Here is a 19,632-nt window from a genome sequence, read left to right on the forward strand (position 1 = left end):
CTGATCGATACAGGCCATTTGGTGTGCTTCATGTGGTGAGTCGTTCTCCCATTGTCTTCTTCAAGCGTTGGTGAGCTTGAAATGTTCCTGATGTAAGGAACATATGACATATGGAGCGCAGTCTGTTTATTTCGATATAAAGCTTATCATAGTGGATGGGTAGTTTGTGGTTAGCCTCGATTTTTCGATATTCTCTGAGAAGTGCATGACTTCTTCGCAGTTTCGACGGTGGAATGTGACTCCAATGAATGGGAAGCCAATAGTTCGGTGTGGGTGTAATTGTATCTGAGATCATTCGCATTGTCTGGTTTAATTGGGTGTCAATAAGCTTCGTGTGTTTGCTATTGAGCCATACCGGGGAAGCACATTCAGCCTCCGATTATACAAGTCCGAGAGCGGATGATCTGAGTAAGGAGGCTGAGGACCCCCATAGGATGCCACATAGACTATATTATTTCGCTTTTTCAGTTTTGCTGCCGTTCTTTGTAAGTGTTTTTTAAAACTCAATGTTCTGTTCAGAGGCACTCCGAGATATTTTGGTGTTGAATTATGAGTGAGCAGTCTGTTTTCAAAGTAAACAGAGAGTTTTTTGTTGCCTTGAGAATTATTCAGATGGAAACAGCACACTTCAGTTTTCGTTGCATTGGGCCGTAGCCTCTATTTGCGAAAGTATTCTCCGATAACGGCAAGGTCATCTGTTAGTATTTTTTCTGTAATATCCATGTTACTTTGTCTTGCTGCAATGGCCCAATCGTCAGCGTAGCTAAATTTCTGCAAAGTTGTCCCAAGTAGGTCCGCGATGTATAAACTAAACAGTAAAAGTGCCAAAACAGATCCCTGTGGCAGTCCATTGCTGAGTTTCGTTTGGACACTTTTAAAGTTGCCCATTGTGACTTGGAAAGGTCTGTCGGTGAGCATGTTATCAATGAGTTTTGTTACCTTTTGACACGGGCTGGCACAGATTATTTTACAGATAGTTCTTGTCTCCAGACAGTATCGTATCGTATGCAGCTGATAGGTCAATGAAAGCAACGGATGTTTTTTGCTTACTTTGAAAACCTTCTTCAATATGTGTTTTTAGGGATAGGATCTGATCTGTACAGCTGCGGTTAGTTCTGAACCCTGCTTGATCAATAGGTATCAATTCAAATATGTTTTGTTTTGTTTGTTTCTCTTTTTTTAATGTTTTTGACATTCTATAGATATCTAAATTTAAAAAAAAATTTATTCTTTAAATAAAAAGTACATATAATTTTATGAGGTATTTTGTCAGTTACTTCGTATTTATAGTAGTATATATTATATGTTTCTCTAACGGTATTATTTGGATAATTGATCGATGATTACTAAAGTAAGTGAACAACAGTCATTAAATTGCTGTTTTTGTTTAACGTATTATATTGTTGGGTAGATTAGTTTCATGGTTTCGGGTTCTGTTAGTAGAAAAGATAGGAAATAAAAAAATTCGTGAATATAATATTTGATATTCAAGATTAGGTAGATGAAGTCGCTGGTGTTTGTTATAAAATTTTAGGACTGAATGGTCATTATGATGAGGTTAACTTAAATTAACGATATTGCAAATTAATAAAGTTTATTAGAATTAAAGCATATTTAGCATATTGAATGCGTATTTAAAAAATATATTAAGTAGGTATCGTCTGCAATTACAAACGTCAAGAAATTATAAATTTAATCATAATAATTCTAGTTTACTTCCAAAAATATTAAAGATTCAAACTAAATATAATAAGGAAAGTAATATAGCCTTGAATTCTTTTTGGTTTCGGCAAAATGGGGATTACAATTTTCAATCATTGCAACTGCAACCCTTGAATTATTCATGGATACGCTTATGGTCTCTTACTTCTCTTTCTGTGTCTTGGGTCTTCAATCTTTTAGGTATTTCGATTTCCTAGATATGTCAAATATCAGCCGGGAGTTTTGTTGTGTGTCAGAAGTTTGTGTGAACCGTCAAACGTCAGTAATTCATTTGCAGAAGCCAAGATGGGGATTGAGTTATGTAGAGTTGTAGTTGGATGTTTTTATATAGTGAATTATTGGCTATAAAAATGTTTTTGTGTCTAAAATTGTGACAATAACGTTTGTGGATAATTTTAATGGCATTTTTTCAAGACTCTTGAAGTTTTAAGGTGAGCACTGTTGTCTTTATCCATTCATATAAAGAATAAAAGAACTCTGTTTGAGTTAATTGGTGTTTATAAAATAAATACTAAGCTTAATAAATAGGTCTCTTCATGAATCATCTTTTTTTAAATATTTTGTAAACTTAAAGTGATTAATACAAACAGTATGCTCACCATGTTTAATTCATTTGTAGGTAGAAAATGTCTAGCTATAAAAATAGAACATTACTTTTTGTGTATTACTAACAGCTTTTGAATAATACTAGATTGAATGAAACCTTTTGTTTGATTTAAAAGTAAATGACATTTAGTGTACTCTTTATATTTTTGAAGACAGTTTCATTCAAGTCAGTTGTGTTTTGTATGTTTACATCTGAATGATTTATTTATAAAAATAATAGTTATACAAGCAAACAAAAATATTTGTATACAAACTATATTGGGTCATCTTGTGCTATAATATTTTCAGGTTTTCTAAAAAAACATTTAAGTTGAATAAACACATACAAAAACTGGTTAGTTTATTAAATAAAATAAAGTAAAATACTTAGTTAAGTATTAATTTTTATTTGCTTATTTCCATAATATTATAAAGATGCATATCTGTTGCAATCATTTACTGTAAGACCATTTGTCAGTGATAAAATATAATGTGGGCTAATTATTTCTGTTTTTAAATCAATTTTTTACATTTCTACAGTTAAGTAATTATGTTATTCTTTTTGCCTATTTCAATCTGGAAGTTGAAATTTGTTTTAATTCATTTACTATTACTTGTTTCTACCAGATTGTTAAATAGACTACTGTATTATATACACCTTTCTTTTATGCTGCTCTGTTTATATTTTTGGCCATGACTTTTCCTGGTCTTCATCCGTTAAATATCCTGTGTTCTATAATTTGTTTTGTTAGTATTTTTCATGGTTTATGCCAAATCTTTTAAATTGTTTTTGTTATCTTTATTGCTATGGTAATGGCCTTTTGTCTGCTACCTACTTTTCATCTAATTTTGAAGGTTGTCGATTTATGGGATTGGGGTTTGTTCTGTATTTTTCAGCTTTTATAATTATATATTTGTGTACCTTTTTTTGTGGTAAATTGTATATTGTATTTTTCTATCGCCTGGGTAGCGCAGTCTACAGCATCTTGCTGCATGTCTTCGCTCATATCGGCATTTTTAATAACGCTTTGCAGTCAGTCATTTTGGGTCCCTTAGTATCTGGATAATTTGATGTGAATTTTAAGTTCGTTCACAAACTGAGAAGCGAAAAAAGAATTTGACTGTAAATTGTAGTTTTGGGTTACACTTGGCAGTTAGTATTCTCCTGCTAAGTGTTGTATTAATGTAATAAATTGTATCTTTCCTTATATTTCCTTTTTTATCACTGTGGTTTTTTCATTACATTGTGTCTGTTTCACCGTATTTAGTGTATATCCTTCCAAAATTTATTTGGTACTTGTAGTTTTGTATCTTCTTTTCTTCTTCGTCCTCAGCTTTTTCCTCTTCAGGTGATTTCTTTCTCAAGTCCTCTACAAAACAGTCATTCCATCTTCTCCTCAGTTTTCCATTACCTCTCTTTCCATCAACTTCTAACAGTTTATATAAAATGCTAATAACTATTAATTATTAACGTAACCAACATAGTGCTCAAAGAAATACAGATGCTGCCAAAATATACACCAAACAGTGACTTTTTGGGATGTTTCCAACACACAACAGATGAGATGCAACATGCTCCTTCGGATTGTCTTGCACACTCTCACAAACAGTGGCAATGCTTTCATCAGATCTTTTGCTTTTTTGACAGGTGTATGACAAATTATGGCGATCATAAAATGTTCAAAGCATGCAGAATTTTGCCTGAACAGAACACACATGTTGATGAAATTTTATTATTTGCATGTGTCATACATTCTATGCAACTATGGGTATATGGCAAAACAGACTGAATAAATGACAATCAATTTGGCAGGTGTAGTTTCAATACTATGATATTATCCAAAAGGAAACCAAGTTCCTGTAGCTGGCTGTATACCATGTATCACAAAAATTTTATTTAAAAATCAGGCTACATCACAGAACATTTTCGGAATTAATATTCCATAATCAGTGTATCTAAATGTACTACATGTTTTGAGCCACTAAGTACTAGGGTAAAACCAGTTAAATGTTTTAATTTGAATTTAAGTTACATTATTTGATCTTATATGCTATGATGTTTAAGTTACAATTGGAATTGATAACATGGCAATGTAAGACTCCACTATGATATTAATTACACTATTATTAATATTTTGAAGGACACCTTCAAAAGCTCAATTCATATGTTGAAACGTCATCTTTTTAGAGGTATCCAATTCATAGTCTGTCAAAAATTGGTCCAAACAGTTGTCAAACTTTACTTATTTATCGATTTATTTATTTATTCAGAATAAACAGAATCCATTTAACAAAGGTATACCTTAACAACAATACATTTTTAAAATACCCAACAACTTCAGAATAAAATTATAACAAAGATTAATACAGCTACCAAGGGTAGACTAGGATTGACATGTAAAAGTGATCACTTATAATATCTTTTATATATATTTTAGCTGTTGATATCTATTTGTCTTGGCAGACTATTTGTAGTCGGTTCATTGATAGCATAACTATTTAAGGGGAGGAGGTAGGGTTTATTTTCAATATTTTAAACATATTTTTAAGGTTTTTTTTGAAAAATTGTTTATAATTAATTATTTATAACATTAGTACATTATAATATAACATTTCAAGCGTATTATCTGAAATTTTGATAGAAAATATTAAAAATTAAGAAAATGGCAGCTAATTTTCCAAGATGAAAAAAAAAAATGTTACTTTGCAATATTAATCGTAACTTACAACTGGATCATCTATGGACTAAAAACCAAAAATTTTTAGTTAGATTATGAGTAATCCTAGGCTGCAACGTCGAGATATTATTTATTTTATCGTTTTTTCAAATTTTAGAAATAAAAAAAACACAAATTTAGAATTTTCGAAAGATTTTTGTTAAAATTTGACAAATTTGATGTTGTGAAATTTATTATAAGAATAAAATGGACAATATTTCGACGTTGCTACTTAGTAATTTATCTATAAATGAAGTGTGCAACATTTGAGAAGGATAGATAAATTAGTTTTTGAGATAAAGTGAACACTGACTTAAAAAAAGTTATTTCAAGAAAAACGCATTAAAAAAAACCTTATTTTTTTATACTCCCACAGCATCGTCTATTACAGGCCCTTTTAGTGACGTGCTTTCTGCTAAAATATCTAGAGCATCTGTTTGTTCCTGCTTTCGAGGAACTCTGCCTGTACTTTCTCTGTGTGTGTTCACTGACCTCACTGTAAATGCCTGTAACTCAAATCAATTTTACTCCGATCATTCTGAAATTCTAACTGAATGATTTTATCTGAACTGTTGAAGAGTTATACTATCGAATAAAAAAATAAAAAAAAAACACAAAAAAATACCGCCTACCCCCTTAGACTAACGAATGATAACAATTACAATCTATAATAGAATTGATGTCTGTGCAAGAAACATAAATATAGTTGTATTCCTCTCTCGCGGTATCCACTCCTAAAAGCTGCTATCCTTAAAAATTTATTTTGAACCCTTTCAATCTGTTAAATGTAACAGTTGAGTGATGGGGAACATACAACTTATCAATACTCTAGAATGGGCCTAACCAAACCAAAATAAAGTACTTTCATTACTTGATTGATGTGGCTTGAGAATGACAGTTTGGTGCCTAACCAGATTCCCAAGACTGATACTTCATTTATTTCATACTGAAAATGTCATTTTATGACATTTGTTTGATTTAAACCAAAATAATTCAAGATCTTCCTGTAATAGAACAGCTTCATTCCAGGATTTAATTTTTCTCAACAGTGTTACATTGTCAGCAAACATAGGAATACTACAATTTTTGATTTTTTGTACTAAATCGACCAGATTTTATTGGAAAATGTTCTGAAAAGGCTGAATATACTGATATCACTGAATCCTATATCTGATGGCAATTTTGGTGATAATTTTGGAAAATAATTTTTAATAATTAAAAGTAAAAGTTCTTACTCTCTGTAGAATGTTTTTATTCTGAAACACTTGCTTTTCGTGTGTTTTGCATGTATGTTTATTAAATAAGTTACAGAATGAATATTCCATAATTATTATTGTTCTGAAGCTATTTTCTTGTGGCATGTTAAAGTAATTTTCGAAGTGGAAATTGAAACGTCAATAAACGTACTTTAACCGTTAATTGTGGCTTATTCCCATTTAAATAGTATTTCCATAATTATTCTCAACAAAATATTGCCATGGATTTCATAACTGTCAGTGTCACGGGTATGTTTTGAAAGAAGTTTTAATGTAATAAAAAAATATGTCCAAAATTGGGTGAGTCAGATGGAATTTGATGATAGTTCCCTGAAATTATGAATTATGCTATGCTAATAATATATTACTGAATTATTGTTAAATAAATACAGGCGCGAATATTAAAACATTAAATGTACATAGAATTATTGATCATGTTAGTCTTGAAAATGTGTTAAAATTATTAAAAGAAAAAAAAAGCCAGTCTTGGGGATGGTGACAATTACTGAAGAAGTTAACACAAAAAACAATACCAAAATTAAAGTCAAAACTAAGATTGAAAGTAGATATCACCTTCGGAATTCGACAGGGAGATAAATTTAGGATCCTATTCTTTAATTTGGTAATGTAGAAAATCGTAGAAGAATGTAAAAATGCAGGACAGTGATATGAGCTGGACATAAAACAAATAAAAGTCGTTTGTTTTGCAGACGACACAAGGCGGATATCAGATATCAGCGGCGAAGATATACGATATAAAAATATCAACATCAAAATTCTAAGATCAACTCACTAGTGGTGGCAAGGGGCCCCAAATGAAGAAAAAAAAATTGATGACGAAATAATCGATATCTGTTAAGGTTTTCTCTATATTTAAGTTCCCTATTTAAGTGGTTTCGTTTTTCTCTTTTATATATCCCCTTTTCTTCTCTCCTCTTTGTCTGGTAAGTAATTCTCTACAGTTGTTTAAGTTCGTCCGGTAAGCATTTTTCTATAGGATTCATTTTTTTCTCTTGTTACATTCTTGCATTCATCGTCAAACCAATGAGTTTTGTGGGCACACGTTTCTGTCTCTTTTAGTCCAGTACGAGTATATCTTTGTGGCCTTCTTTAGTTACATTTTGATTCCTTAGCCTGTTGGTGATGTTTTCCAACTACTGTTCTGCAACTGTTACATCTACATAAATACTGCACAATCTACTGCATAAACCAGTGGATACTAAACAGAAAAAAACTGAAAAAAAAACGAAAAAAATAGAATAATCATGCAAATAATTGATACAAATCAAATTACAAAGAATTGTCTGCCGCAAGCGTAAAATATGGAGAGCACCCTTCGATAGAGGTATTAATCCGCCAATCAACAAGCAAAATTGCTTATAGCGAGGAAGAAGGACCGACAATATATAATTAAATAACCATTGGGCTACTCAGTCCAGCCAATGATTATAAAGGAAGTAGTTTTTTAGAATCCAACATTGATCAATATACGCTAGGTGTTATTTTTACGTTTAACGTTGACTTGAATTTATATCAACTGTGGGAAGAGTATTTTATTTTGATTTATTGTATATCAAGAAGTATAATTTATTAATTATACAATAAAAATTTACTTTTATACGCTGTAATTTGCCTTTTAAGTGCTTAAACGAGTGTTGTATTGAATCGTTTATTCCGCCTGACATTGCCAAGACACTGTAGACAAACAAGTTACCAAAATACGTTTTCCCAAATATATAATATATATTATATTGTTGGCACACATCTCGTTTTTATGCATATCAAGTATTTATTATTATAGTTTCTAGAATACGTATTTAATCTAATTCATATTCTCTTTATGTCTATTTTTACATCTGAAATCATACATAAATGAAATGTTTGCCAACAAACATTTATTACTTTGGCAGTATTATATTACTAAGTAAGTTGTTAAAATAAAATAAACATAATAGCAAGAGGCATAAAATACAAATAACTATATAATAAAGCTCCTTTAAAGATTAAATTAAATCTACATTAATTTACGATACTTCTTTAATGTTTTTTTTTGTATTTAGTGAAACGATGTTAAATATTATTTAACTGTTCTTTTTCTAAAAAATTAAATAAATCACAAGAGGTGACAGAATCTACTGCAAACACGGAAGCAACCTACTTCCTTATTTTGAGTGCCATGATAACTTCTTTAAATCGTATTGTTATGTTATTATTAATCTAATTTATTGTTTTTATTTATTATTAAAGGTTCTATTTATAACAATTTTAAAACGCGACGCGATGTTCAAAAACTAACTGTTCTGTTTACAACAAAATTCCTCTTTAAATATAAAATCCCGTTATTCGAGAATTGCCACGATTTCCCATCGAAGACCCCAGAACTCATCATAATTCAGGTAAACAGGTCTTTCAACTGAGCGCCGAAATAACTAGAACAGAAAAGATATTAGCAATAAATATGTTTACAGTTTTGAGTCATATGACACGTCATTATTTATCGTAACAGTATACTGCCAGTACTTTGCCATTTGGGTGGCCTTTTCATTGGTTGCTATTAAGTCAAGGAGAGTGCATTCTTGTCTCAAGTACGTACATTACGTGCCCAGGCTTATGTATTTCGCCACAGTCACATCTGTTATACTCTGAATGCTTCTGCCTTTGTTTAAATGCCTCTGATTTAAATTTGACGTTTATCCTGACGTGCTAATTCCGAGCCTATTTAGGGATGTCCATACGATGTAAGGTAATAATTGGTATCTGCAGCCAGTTCTTTTCTTGGCTCTAGGGCACCAACGGGCAAAGTTTCCTTCGTTCAAAGAATTAAAGACGTGAGACTCATGAAAGTTCAATTTCGTTGGACGCCTTCTTTGGCCAAATATAGGATGGCGTGGATCACTTTTTTGTTTCTTTTGAGTTTTAGAAACCACGGTTCTTTTAATGTTGGGGAAGCCATTTATATTGTTGGGTATATTATTCGGCTATAAAGGATGATAATGCCGATAATGATGAAGTTTACTTTTTGTGGTTTGACAACGAAAAATTATCTTTTCGGGATAGTAGAAATATAACCGAATAAATTTGCCTTTTTGTTTTCAGTTAAGACATGGACGGGCAGCGCGCGTTGGAAATGATGCCCCTTCTTCAGGAGCGGCTGGTGATACTTACCGGTGGACGGGATCGCCGAGGAGGGCCGGTTTTGTCGTTTCCTGCTAATCCTCGGCGAGAACGGGCTAAACCTGAAGATTACAGAAAGGTTTTGCAGTATTTGATGTCCATACCAAGGTGAGTCGCATGTTTAAATCAGTTAGTAAAACGAGTAGAAATAGAGCGAAAAGTATAGTTTTACAGTCTAACAAATATACTCCGTGCTTCCGAAATAGGTAAAATTCATAAAATAGATCTAACTCCAATTTTTCAATGCATCAATTTACCTATTTTTAACACATTGCGGAATAACGACTTAAAATTATAGATAAAAAAAAAAATAAAAAAAATATGTTTAAGTTTCTGTTAAAAAAAGAGGAATACTCAGAAAAACCTGAACGATTAAGTAAGAAAAATAAGAAATTGACTTTATTATTAAATTAAATTGAAGCAGGTGTTCCACAAGGGAGTGAATTGGGTCCAGTCCTATACCTAATATACACGTGTGATACCTGAACTAGAAGACAACACCATAGCTACCTTCGCAGATGACACTGCTGTCTTAGCGGTAAGTGACACCGTCGAAGAAGCTACAGAAAAACTACAAAATTCAATAAATAAAATCCATGAATGGACCAAAAAATCGAAAATTAAGCTGAATGAGAATAAATCAGTCCATATAAATTTTACCAATAAGAGAATTAATAATATTCCAATTAGAATAAATGATGTCCACGTGCCTATTGCAACATCAGCAAAGTACTTGGGGATCACTCTTGATGCAAAACTTCGCTGGAAAGCTCACGTGAAGAAGAAAAGAGAAGAACTAGGCATCCGCTACAAGAAAATGTATTGGTTGATGGGAAGACATTCCTCTCTATCCATAAATAATAAACTCCTAATCTATAAACAAATACTGTGACCAGTATGGACCGATGGCTGCCAACTCTGGGGCTGTGCAAAGCCTAGTAACATCAAAGTAATCCAGATATTCCAGAATAAATTGCCGAGGAACATCGTAGATGCGCCTTGGTGCGTTAGGAACAACGACCTTAACCGGGACCTCAAGATGGAAGACGTCAATCAGATAATCAAGAAATTTGCAGGGAGCCATGAACAATGACTCCATCATCATGTAAACGTCCAGGCTATCCAGCTCCTCGACAGTACGAACCTAGAGAGAAGGCTCAAAAGAACAAAGCCTTTTGAACCGGTATAACTTGCTGACCAGATTTTAATCTGTGTCTTTAGTAATTTTTTTTTTTTTTTAATAAAACGAGCGGTTCTAATTTATGTAAATATATTTATAAGTTTACAGTACGGTAGTATCTTAACAACTAACTTAGCTAATATCAGAGCTACTTATATATACAAGTTATTATGTACTAGAATATTCTGTAATAGTCTACCTCTATTCGTTTGCATTAGCGCTTCGATTTCATCCCGATACAAGCGGAAGGTTCTCGAAGGCAAATCATCGTCGTGTCGAGATGCAACCGTTATATGGGCTACGTCGAAATAAGCAAGTTCGGTACAATACCACGCGGAATGCAATTAATTTCAGGAATTGTTCTTTCCTCTCATAAATGTCAGAGATCAAAGAAATAGTGAATAACATTTTTATCGATACACACAGATGCTTCTAACACAGAAAGTATAGCGTGTGCTATATAGGTAGGACTCAAATATTGAAATTAGAGGAACCAAAATTTAAATAAACATTTTACAATATTTTCTGAAGATTTAATAGCAATTTTGGAGGCCTTTTTATTCAGGGTGATGAAATTCTGTGACAAAATGTAATATATAGGTTAATATAATATAAAATATACAAAAAAATGTAAATAAAAATCTAGAAAAACCCGTAGTATAACTTAAGTCTAAGACTAATTTTAAAAATATATATTTTCAGTGTACCTATATAAAACATTATATAAACATATTTATAATGTAGTCTTAAAATTGTCAAATACTTATATTCTATTAAAATATTAAAAAATATATTTTTATTTAAAACATTAAAAAATACGTGTAATAAAAAAACAAAATTAAATATTAATAAAAATACTAAAAAAATTAGAGAAAGAAAAATAGACAATAAAAAATTACAAAATTCTATTAAAAAAATTGTGTAAGCAAAGTCAATAAAATAGGTTTAGGCGAATGGATCCAGCAATCTGTAGTCATAATTTCGATCATACACAAATAATATTTGTAAAACATAGTCTGAAAATTAATTTTTAATGTTAATATTAATTGATTTCAATTTATTTTGTAATATTTTTTAAGTGACGTTGTCATCAAAAATCTCATAGCTTTAAATCTACTGTAAAAAGATTTCCAAATTGGAAACATCAACTGCAAATACGATTTTAAAATAAAGGATCAAATGTCGCTATGTGTTTTTCTTATAAATCCCGTATTTCTTCCAAAATAATGCTTAATGAGAACGAAGAGGTTAACGTTAGAAAACCCTTTCGATTCTAAGCCATCTTTGATGCAAACTTTACCAAGATTAGACATAGCTAAAGGCACCACTCGCATTCAATTATTCTTCTTTTTCTCATCTCTTTCTTATATTTATTTAGACACCTTATTAGAACTTTAGATGCCATATTCAATACCCTTTATTTTCATTCACCGTTTGCTAAATATTTTATTTCTTCATTATCTCCACATCTTCTTTTTGTTTGTTCCATCAAGTTCTTTTCTTGATATACTTTTTTTTGTCGAGTCTTTCATGTACAGGAGTTGTATCATTATGAAGAAATGACTAACCAATTATTCAATATGAACGTCCTCCACAAAAAAAAAACGGGTGTGGCAGTCCAGTGAGACTGCCGGTAGAAGTTATACTTCTATACATGCGTTCGCCGTTAAAAATTTATATAGGAGTCAATCTGCACAATCATTACATATGTAATGCTATAGGTAAGAGAGAGCAGAAAGAGAAAAAGAATTAGTTATATAGGTATATGTTGCATCGTTTGCTGTATCTAAAAAAATTGACCTGTAATAGGAGTATAGTAAATGAAGGATTGTATCAATATTTTAATGAAAATATATATTTTTATTTTTATATATGTATAAAAGGAGTTGAATGCAAAAAAAATACACATACTATGCAGTAAAATTTATTGTTTATTTTGTTATTAATATGTAGAAAAATTACAATACAATGAATACACTGCAACATAATTCAATATAATAATACAATATAAAAATAAAAATATAAAAAATGTAATATTCATAAGTATTTAAAACTGCCAATATACATAACTTACTTTACGAAGATAAAAATAAAAAAACCAACAACTCAGATTATGTTGTAAATTTTCATTTTATTTTAAAATTTATGTTTTTTGCTTATATTACATATATTTAATAAGATTAACGTGAGGTTTTTAAATATTTCAAAAATAAAAAAGGAAATTCATAATTGGGATTCGAACTCACAACCACCAGCGTATGAACCAAACACGTAACGGATTTGCCAATTAGACATGACACTAACGGATTTCAAAATTGACAGTTCTCGGTAAAACAGTGATTATTTTGAAATACAAAAGCCTAAAATAATTATAAACGTTTAATTTTAAATAATACAAAACATATCACATAAATAATAATATTAATACATATTATATTATATATAATATATATATATATATATATATATATATATATATATATATAATATTAAATATATATATATATATATATATATATATATATATATATATATATAAGAGAGAGAAAATATATCTTCTGTCTCTCTCTTACTCATTATCTTACATATGTAATGGTTTCACAGATTCACTCTCATGCAAATTTCCAACCCCGACCGTGCGTATAGAAGTATATAACTTCAAAAAACTACAAAATCTGAAACTCATTTTATGCCGATTTAACGTAAATCACCTTATCCAAAAATGCTTCCTAAGGGAGCTACAGATCTTTAAAGAATGGCGTAATTTAAATATCATCAAAACGGTTGTCTTTTAACATTCTGTATGATTATTTAGTGGAATGTACCCAATCGTTTGGCGTCAATACGGTTTTTTAATTGTAGTCAAAACCGGCTCCTTTAGGGTGAGTATTGGACATTTTTATTCTTAACTTTTTTGACTTTCAAAAGTTCATTATTTTGGGAAACCATTTAGCAAATTTAAATTTTCTTATAAATATAATGATGCTCTTATCTGAAGTATATCTTTTTTTTTTCAATTTTGGATTTCGTAACTTAAACAAACCGAATTTAATGTGAACACCTTCCACACCTTTAACAACCGACAAACTAATACTACAATGTATGAAATTATATTTAAAACAAGTACAGGAAAAACGTTCTCAAACGTTTCCAATACATATCGGACTATGACGGGGAAATGCGTTGACGTATCTACTTCTTAACATGTCTTGGAGAAAGCAGTAAAAGTCGCTAAATTAAACAACAGGGTAACTATTTTTCGGATTTTTTGCAAATTATAACATCAGGATTATTTGGACTTCCTGTACAATTCACAATTTAATCCATTTACCGCGCTTGTTTCGAATCCAGAACATATTTTGTTTTAAACTAAATGCGCATGATATGGATCTATGTCTATTCTCGAGTTGAACTTAATACTTCTGAACTAACAGAATACTACAACACAAATTGCTAAGACCAAACCTTAAAAAACTCAAGCATGCGTTTATAATCTGAACAACCAGCCTGTTATGAGAAAGTTGAATATAACGTGGCGAGGAGAACTATTAGAAAACTTGATCGTACTCTTACACCAAAGCAAACATTTTCTCAAGAAATAATATATTTTGTAAATTAACCGGAACAAGTTGGGGAGCTCGGTCAAGTGTGTAACGAATGTGAGCCCCAGTTTACAAAATAATCCCTGTAATAGGAGTTGCTCCTCCCAACATCAGGAAAGAGAGAGAGAGAGAGAGAGAGAGAAAATAATCGAAAAAAAGAATGAAGATTGTGCCTACGCCATCCCATATTTGGTCAGCAAACGCATTTATCCAGATTAAAATCTCGTAGAAGTGTCATGAGTAGTATGGCACCAACTTTGCCTGCTAATTCCATAGATCCAAAGGAAACAGGTTGTCAATTACCCTACACCACATACGGCTCACTTAATAGAATCGGCACGTCACGATGTAACTCAAACTTAAAAGATGGGGTTATACAGAAGAGGATAAATGCGATTGTAGCTAAGCACAAAATCCTTAACTTACTTAACGGTATATTGGTTTGCACGGACTTGAATCAACGATGCACTAACTTTGACTTAATGTCAGTCACTGATAAACAGCTTAACATTGGTAGAATAAGACATAAAGAAGTGATCCGTCTTAAGTACCTTACAACAAAGGAACCACATGTATAATTGAACGAGTTTTAGGTAAACACAATGTAACAATTGGATATACAAGAAATGCAACGGACATTATCAACATGTGAGAAATATTTATAAATAAAATCATAAGAAAGCCTAAATAATAGAAATGACATCCTAAACCTACAGACAGCTTAGAAATCTCTAGTAAAAATAACGAAATTCGCACGCAACATTGACGCCCCAAAAACTGTCCCAAAGCAAATTCCGACCATTTTCTCTGGAAGCTGCGTATGTGAACTTTATTAGACCGAAAAGAGATAAAATGACATGATTTCTACACATTGACAAAAGGAGACAAAAGGACCCCGGCACTTATTTAAAAGTGGTCTCAGTTCAATTGGCTGAAACTTTGCGGGAGGTAGCTTTGGTCATGCTGATAAAAAGTTTTCATTTCCCCAAGACCCAGAAATCAATTGTTTCTAAGTTACAGAGATTTAAAGTATCGGTTTTTAGGGCTTTTGAATAATATACAGGGTGTTAGTAAATGTGGTAAATGTTGAATAATATACAAAAGTGGGTCACTACTCTACACTACATCTACTATGTAGCTTCTTCAAATTAAAAAAAAAATTTAAACTGTTTGTTCTTTGTCTAGTGTTGTGTAATTGTAATTTAATGTTTATGACATTCACCAAATTATTGTATAGCCAATAATTTTGACGAAATGCCCCTGACGATGCTCTAGGAGCGGCAGTACTTGGGCAAGATTTAAGAAAAAACTGTGCTCGATATCTGCCTTTATTTGATTAAAGTTCATTTATTCGAGAATTTAACCATATATAAATGTATGTCTGCAAATCGATGGCTTAATCTGCAAAAAAGCCAACACCATTTAGACAAATTTTTCAGTATGAACATAAAACCTTTCAGTTCATGAATAATTATACTTACGGTTAATTACTAAATCTTAATTCTTAATTTTAATGCTTGGTGTTAATAATAATTAATCAAAAATAACTTTGTTTGACCTAAAACTTTTTTTTGCACCATAAAAGCAGTTGGCTTTTTTACATATTCAGTAAGAAATAGAAAAAAGGAGTTAGCCTGTTTATTTGAACATCTTTTAAAACAAATTAATATAAAGAACTAAAATTTAAAAGTAACAAGAAAAAATAAAATATTACAGTATAAAAAACTTGTTAAAAAAAAAGATTTTGTTAAAAAAAAATGTTTATTTATGAGGTAGATTATTGTAGTAGCAGTGATAATCAGTTGGGATGGAGGTTTTTAGATCTTGAAGATCCTGGAACTTTCTGATGGTTAATGGCAATCTATCAGAAAGGAAGTTCGGCAGCTGAGCAAACTCCTTTGGATTAGTCATTTTTTCACGCCTTTGGGGAAGTACCTTTCATTCTTCTTCAAAATTTACTTTATAAAGTACGTATATTTTAGGACTCTGATTTCATTAACCTTAAAAAGAAAAATTAAAAATATTTACTACCTTACCTGTCAATGGTGAAGAAAAAAAATTTACCTCGAGATTCCCCTTCATTTTTCCAGGTCGAATGGATTTAAGAAATTTGACATTATTAAACGACTTAAAGAATCAATGTCCTAAATATTCAACGTAGTATGGTTTTGGATGTTGCGAGCACTTCGGCAAATACCAATGTATTTAGCAGGTACATTAATAATTTTATTTCGAAGTTTTTTTTCGATTGAGGCATGCATAGAATCTACCTCCATCTATGTGTGACCTACTTCAAGGTACTTCTGTTCAATAACGATGTTCCTGGTCATCTCCACATTTATCAAACCATTTGAGGCCGTAACGTTTCGATTTTAAGCTGCGCATCTGTCGCTGTAAATCACTACTTTTTTGTCTATGGTGTCCAAGATTTGTGGTAGAACTTTATCTATAAGAAAGTATGAAATGACAAAAGCAAATTCTTCAGCGGAAACTCCACCTTTCCACCTGTCTCATTTCATAAAAAGCAGTATGCTTCCTTAGTTTTTAAATCCAATGCACAAAAATTATGCACATTAAGTTTAGATTTGTAATACAGTGATGATACATTAGATTTTGGTGTTGTAGCAGAGCCTGAACATTATCTGCAAATACGTAATCTTCTCAGTTTTTATGCTTTTCTTTTTCAGCACGAGCCTGCTCTTTTCTTGTTGTGTGTTTCTTGTATTCATCTTCAGATACAAAACCCAATTTATATGACGTGCATATGACTTTATATGACTCTGAAACCGGTTGAAATATGCAAATGAAATTTGATGGATTTTAAAAGGTAGTTATCGCTCATTTGTTGACATAAATTAAGAATTATTTATATTCGTCATTAGCGCGCATATGGGTAATGGTCATGGACTTTTTAGAATTTCTCGTTCAATTTGTGACAAAAAATCTCGTTTGTTTTTTTTATATGGGGCGCTGTTTTTATACAAAAACAATAAAACGTCTTAACGCTTATATGTCATTTATTTAATACAATATCAACAACTATTGTGCAAAAATCTAGTGGATTTAAATCCAGCGATTGAACAGGCCAATGTTTCATACATCCCCTACCTATCCAACGGTTTGGATGTACTGTATTTAAGTGATTATCTACATTAATGTTGAAATGGGCAGGTGCATGTATGAACTGTAAGTGTTGTCCCAGCTGTAGAGTTGCTCCTCCCAAAATCAGAAGGAAAGAGAGAGAGAGAGAGAGAGAGAGAGAGAGAGAGAGAGAGAGAGAGAGAGAGAGAGAGAGAGAGAGAGAGAGAGAGAGAGAGAGAGAGAGAGGTAGAGAGAGAGAGAAAATAATCGAAAAAAAAAAGAATGAAGATTGTGCCTACGCCATCCCATATTTCGTCAGCAAACGCATTTATCCAGATTAAAATCTCGTAGAAGTGTCATGAGTAGTATGGCTCCAATTGAAACAACTGCTGAACGACATCGTTTACAGCTTTGGAGAGAAAGTTTGCCTGCTAATTCCATAGATCCAAAGGAAACAGGTTGTCAATTACAGTACACCACATACGGCTCACTTAATAGAATCGCCACGTCACGATTTGAGTCAAACTTAAAAAGATGGGGTTATACAGAAGAGGATAAATGCGATTGTAACTAAGTACAAAAATTAAACTTATATTGGTTTACACGGACTTGAATCAACGATGCACTGACTTTGACTTAATGTCAGCCACTGACAAACAGCTTAACATTGGCAGAATAAGACATGAAGAAGTGATCCATCTTAAGTGCCTTACATCAAAGGAACCACATGTATAATTGAACGAGTTTTAGGTAAACACAATGTAACAATTGGATATACAAGCAATGCAACGGACATTATCAACATGTGAGAAATATTTATAAATAGAATCATAAGAAAGCCTAAATAATAAAAATGACATCCTAAACCTACAGCCAGCTTAGAAATCTCTAGTAAAAATAACCAAATTCACACGCAACATTGACGCCCCGAAAACTGTCCCACAGCAAATTCCGACCATTTTCTCTGGAAGCTGCGTATGTGAACTTTATTAGACCGAAAAGAGATAAAATGACATGATTTCTACACATTGACAAAAGGAGACAAAAGGACCCCGGCACTTATTTAAAAGTGGTCTCAGTTCAATTGGCTGAAACTTTGCGGGAGGTAGCTTTGGCCATGCTGATAAAAAGTTTTCATTGCCCCAAGACCCAGAAATCAATTGTTTCTAAGTTACAGAGATTTAAAGTATCGGTTTTTTAGGGCTTTTGAACAATATACAGGGTGTTAGTAAATGTGGTAAATGTTGAATAATATACAAAAGTGGGTCACTACACTACACTACATCTACTATGTAGCTTCTTCAAATTAAAAAAAATTTAAACTGTTTGTCCTTTGTCTAGTGTTGTGTAAATATATTATTTAATGTTTATGACATTCACCAAATTGTTGTATAGCCAATAATTTTGACGAAATGCCCCTGACGATGCTCTAGGAGCGGCAGTACTTTGGCAAGATTTAAGAAAAAACTGCTTGATATCTTGCTTTATTTGATTAAAGTTCATTTATTCAAGAATTCAACCATATATAACTTTATATAAATGTATGTCTGCAAATACAAAGGGAATGAAATATTTCAGAGATGGGGTGTTGAAATTTTTCTTACAAACCGACGAATTATTTATTACTCTGAAACCGGTTCAAATATCCAAATGAAATTTGATGGATTTTACAAGGTAGTTATTGCTCATTTATTGACGTATAATTAAGAATTATTTATATTCATCATTGGCGCGCATACGGGTAATGCTCATGGACATTTTTAGAATTTCTCGTTCAATTTGTGACAAAAAATCTCTTTTGTTTTTTTTTTATATGAGGCGCTGTTTTTATACAAAAACAATAAAACGTCTTAACGCTTATATGTCATTTCTTTAATACATTTAAATCTAGTGGATTTAAATCCGGCGATTGAACAGGCCAATGTTTCATACATCCCCTACCTATCCAACGGTTTGGATGTACTGTATTTAAGTGATGATCTACATTAATGTTGAAATGGGTAGGAGCATGTATGAACTGTAAGTGTTGTCCCCAGCTGTAGAGGAGTTTTTTTTTAAAAAGAATAAGTAACTCTTTCTGTAGGAAACGAAGTTAAGATTCACCTGCTAGTCTTTATGGGAGGAACTATGAACCGATTGAGTGATTATTAATTACCCCAAGCCACATATTTACAGAAAACAGTTGAAAATGAGCTTCAAAGATTCGATGTGGACTTTCCTCAGCCCATAAGTGATTATTATGGAAATTTGGTATACAATATCGTAGTAGCCGCAGTAGGCATTAAACATTTTGGAATATGAGCGATTTAATGAAG

The 19,632-nt window shown here is 31.7% G+C and overlaps 1 protein-coding gene across 6 annotated transcripts in view; it reads left to right on the forward strand.

The window, feature by feature from the left end:
* The first annotated feature begins 1,977 nt into the window (after positions 1 to 1,977).
* trio (trio Rho guanine nucleotide exchange factor) overlaps positions 1,978 to 19,632 on the forward strand; it is a 668,772-nt gene continuing 651,117 nt past the window's right edge. For 3 of the 6 annotated variants that reach the window (XM_072529237.1, XM_072529240.1, XM_072529241.1), the window contains exons 1-2: positions 1,982 to 2,153; positions 9,377 to 9,562. In XM_072529237.1, the coding sequence (XP_072385338.1) occupies positions 9,384 to 9,562 (179 nt within the window). In that variant the 5' untranslated portion in view covers positions 1,982 to 2,153; positions 9,377 to 9,383. Of the gene's footprint in view, positions 2,154 to 9,376; positions 9,563 to 19,632 lie in introns of all 6 variants that reach the window. The other 3 variants (XM_072529242.1, XM_072529243.1, XM_072529239.1) reach the window with 3 other exon arrangements.

The sequence above is a fragment of the Diabrotica undecimpunctata genome, chromosome 4 (genome assembly GCF_040954645.1).
Source record: "Diabrotica undecimpunctata isolate CICGRU chromosome 4, icDiaUnde3, whole genome shotgun sequence".
NCBI classification, from domain to species: domain Eukaryota; kingdom Metazoa; phylum Arthropoda; class Insecta; order Coleoptera; family Chrysomelidae; genus Diabrotica; species Diabrotica undecimpunctata.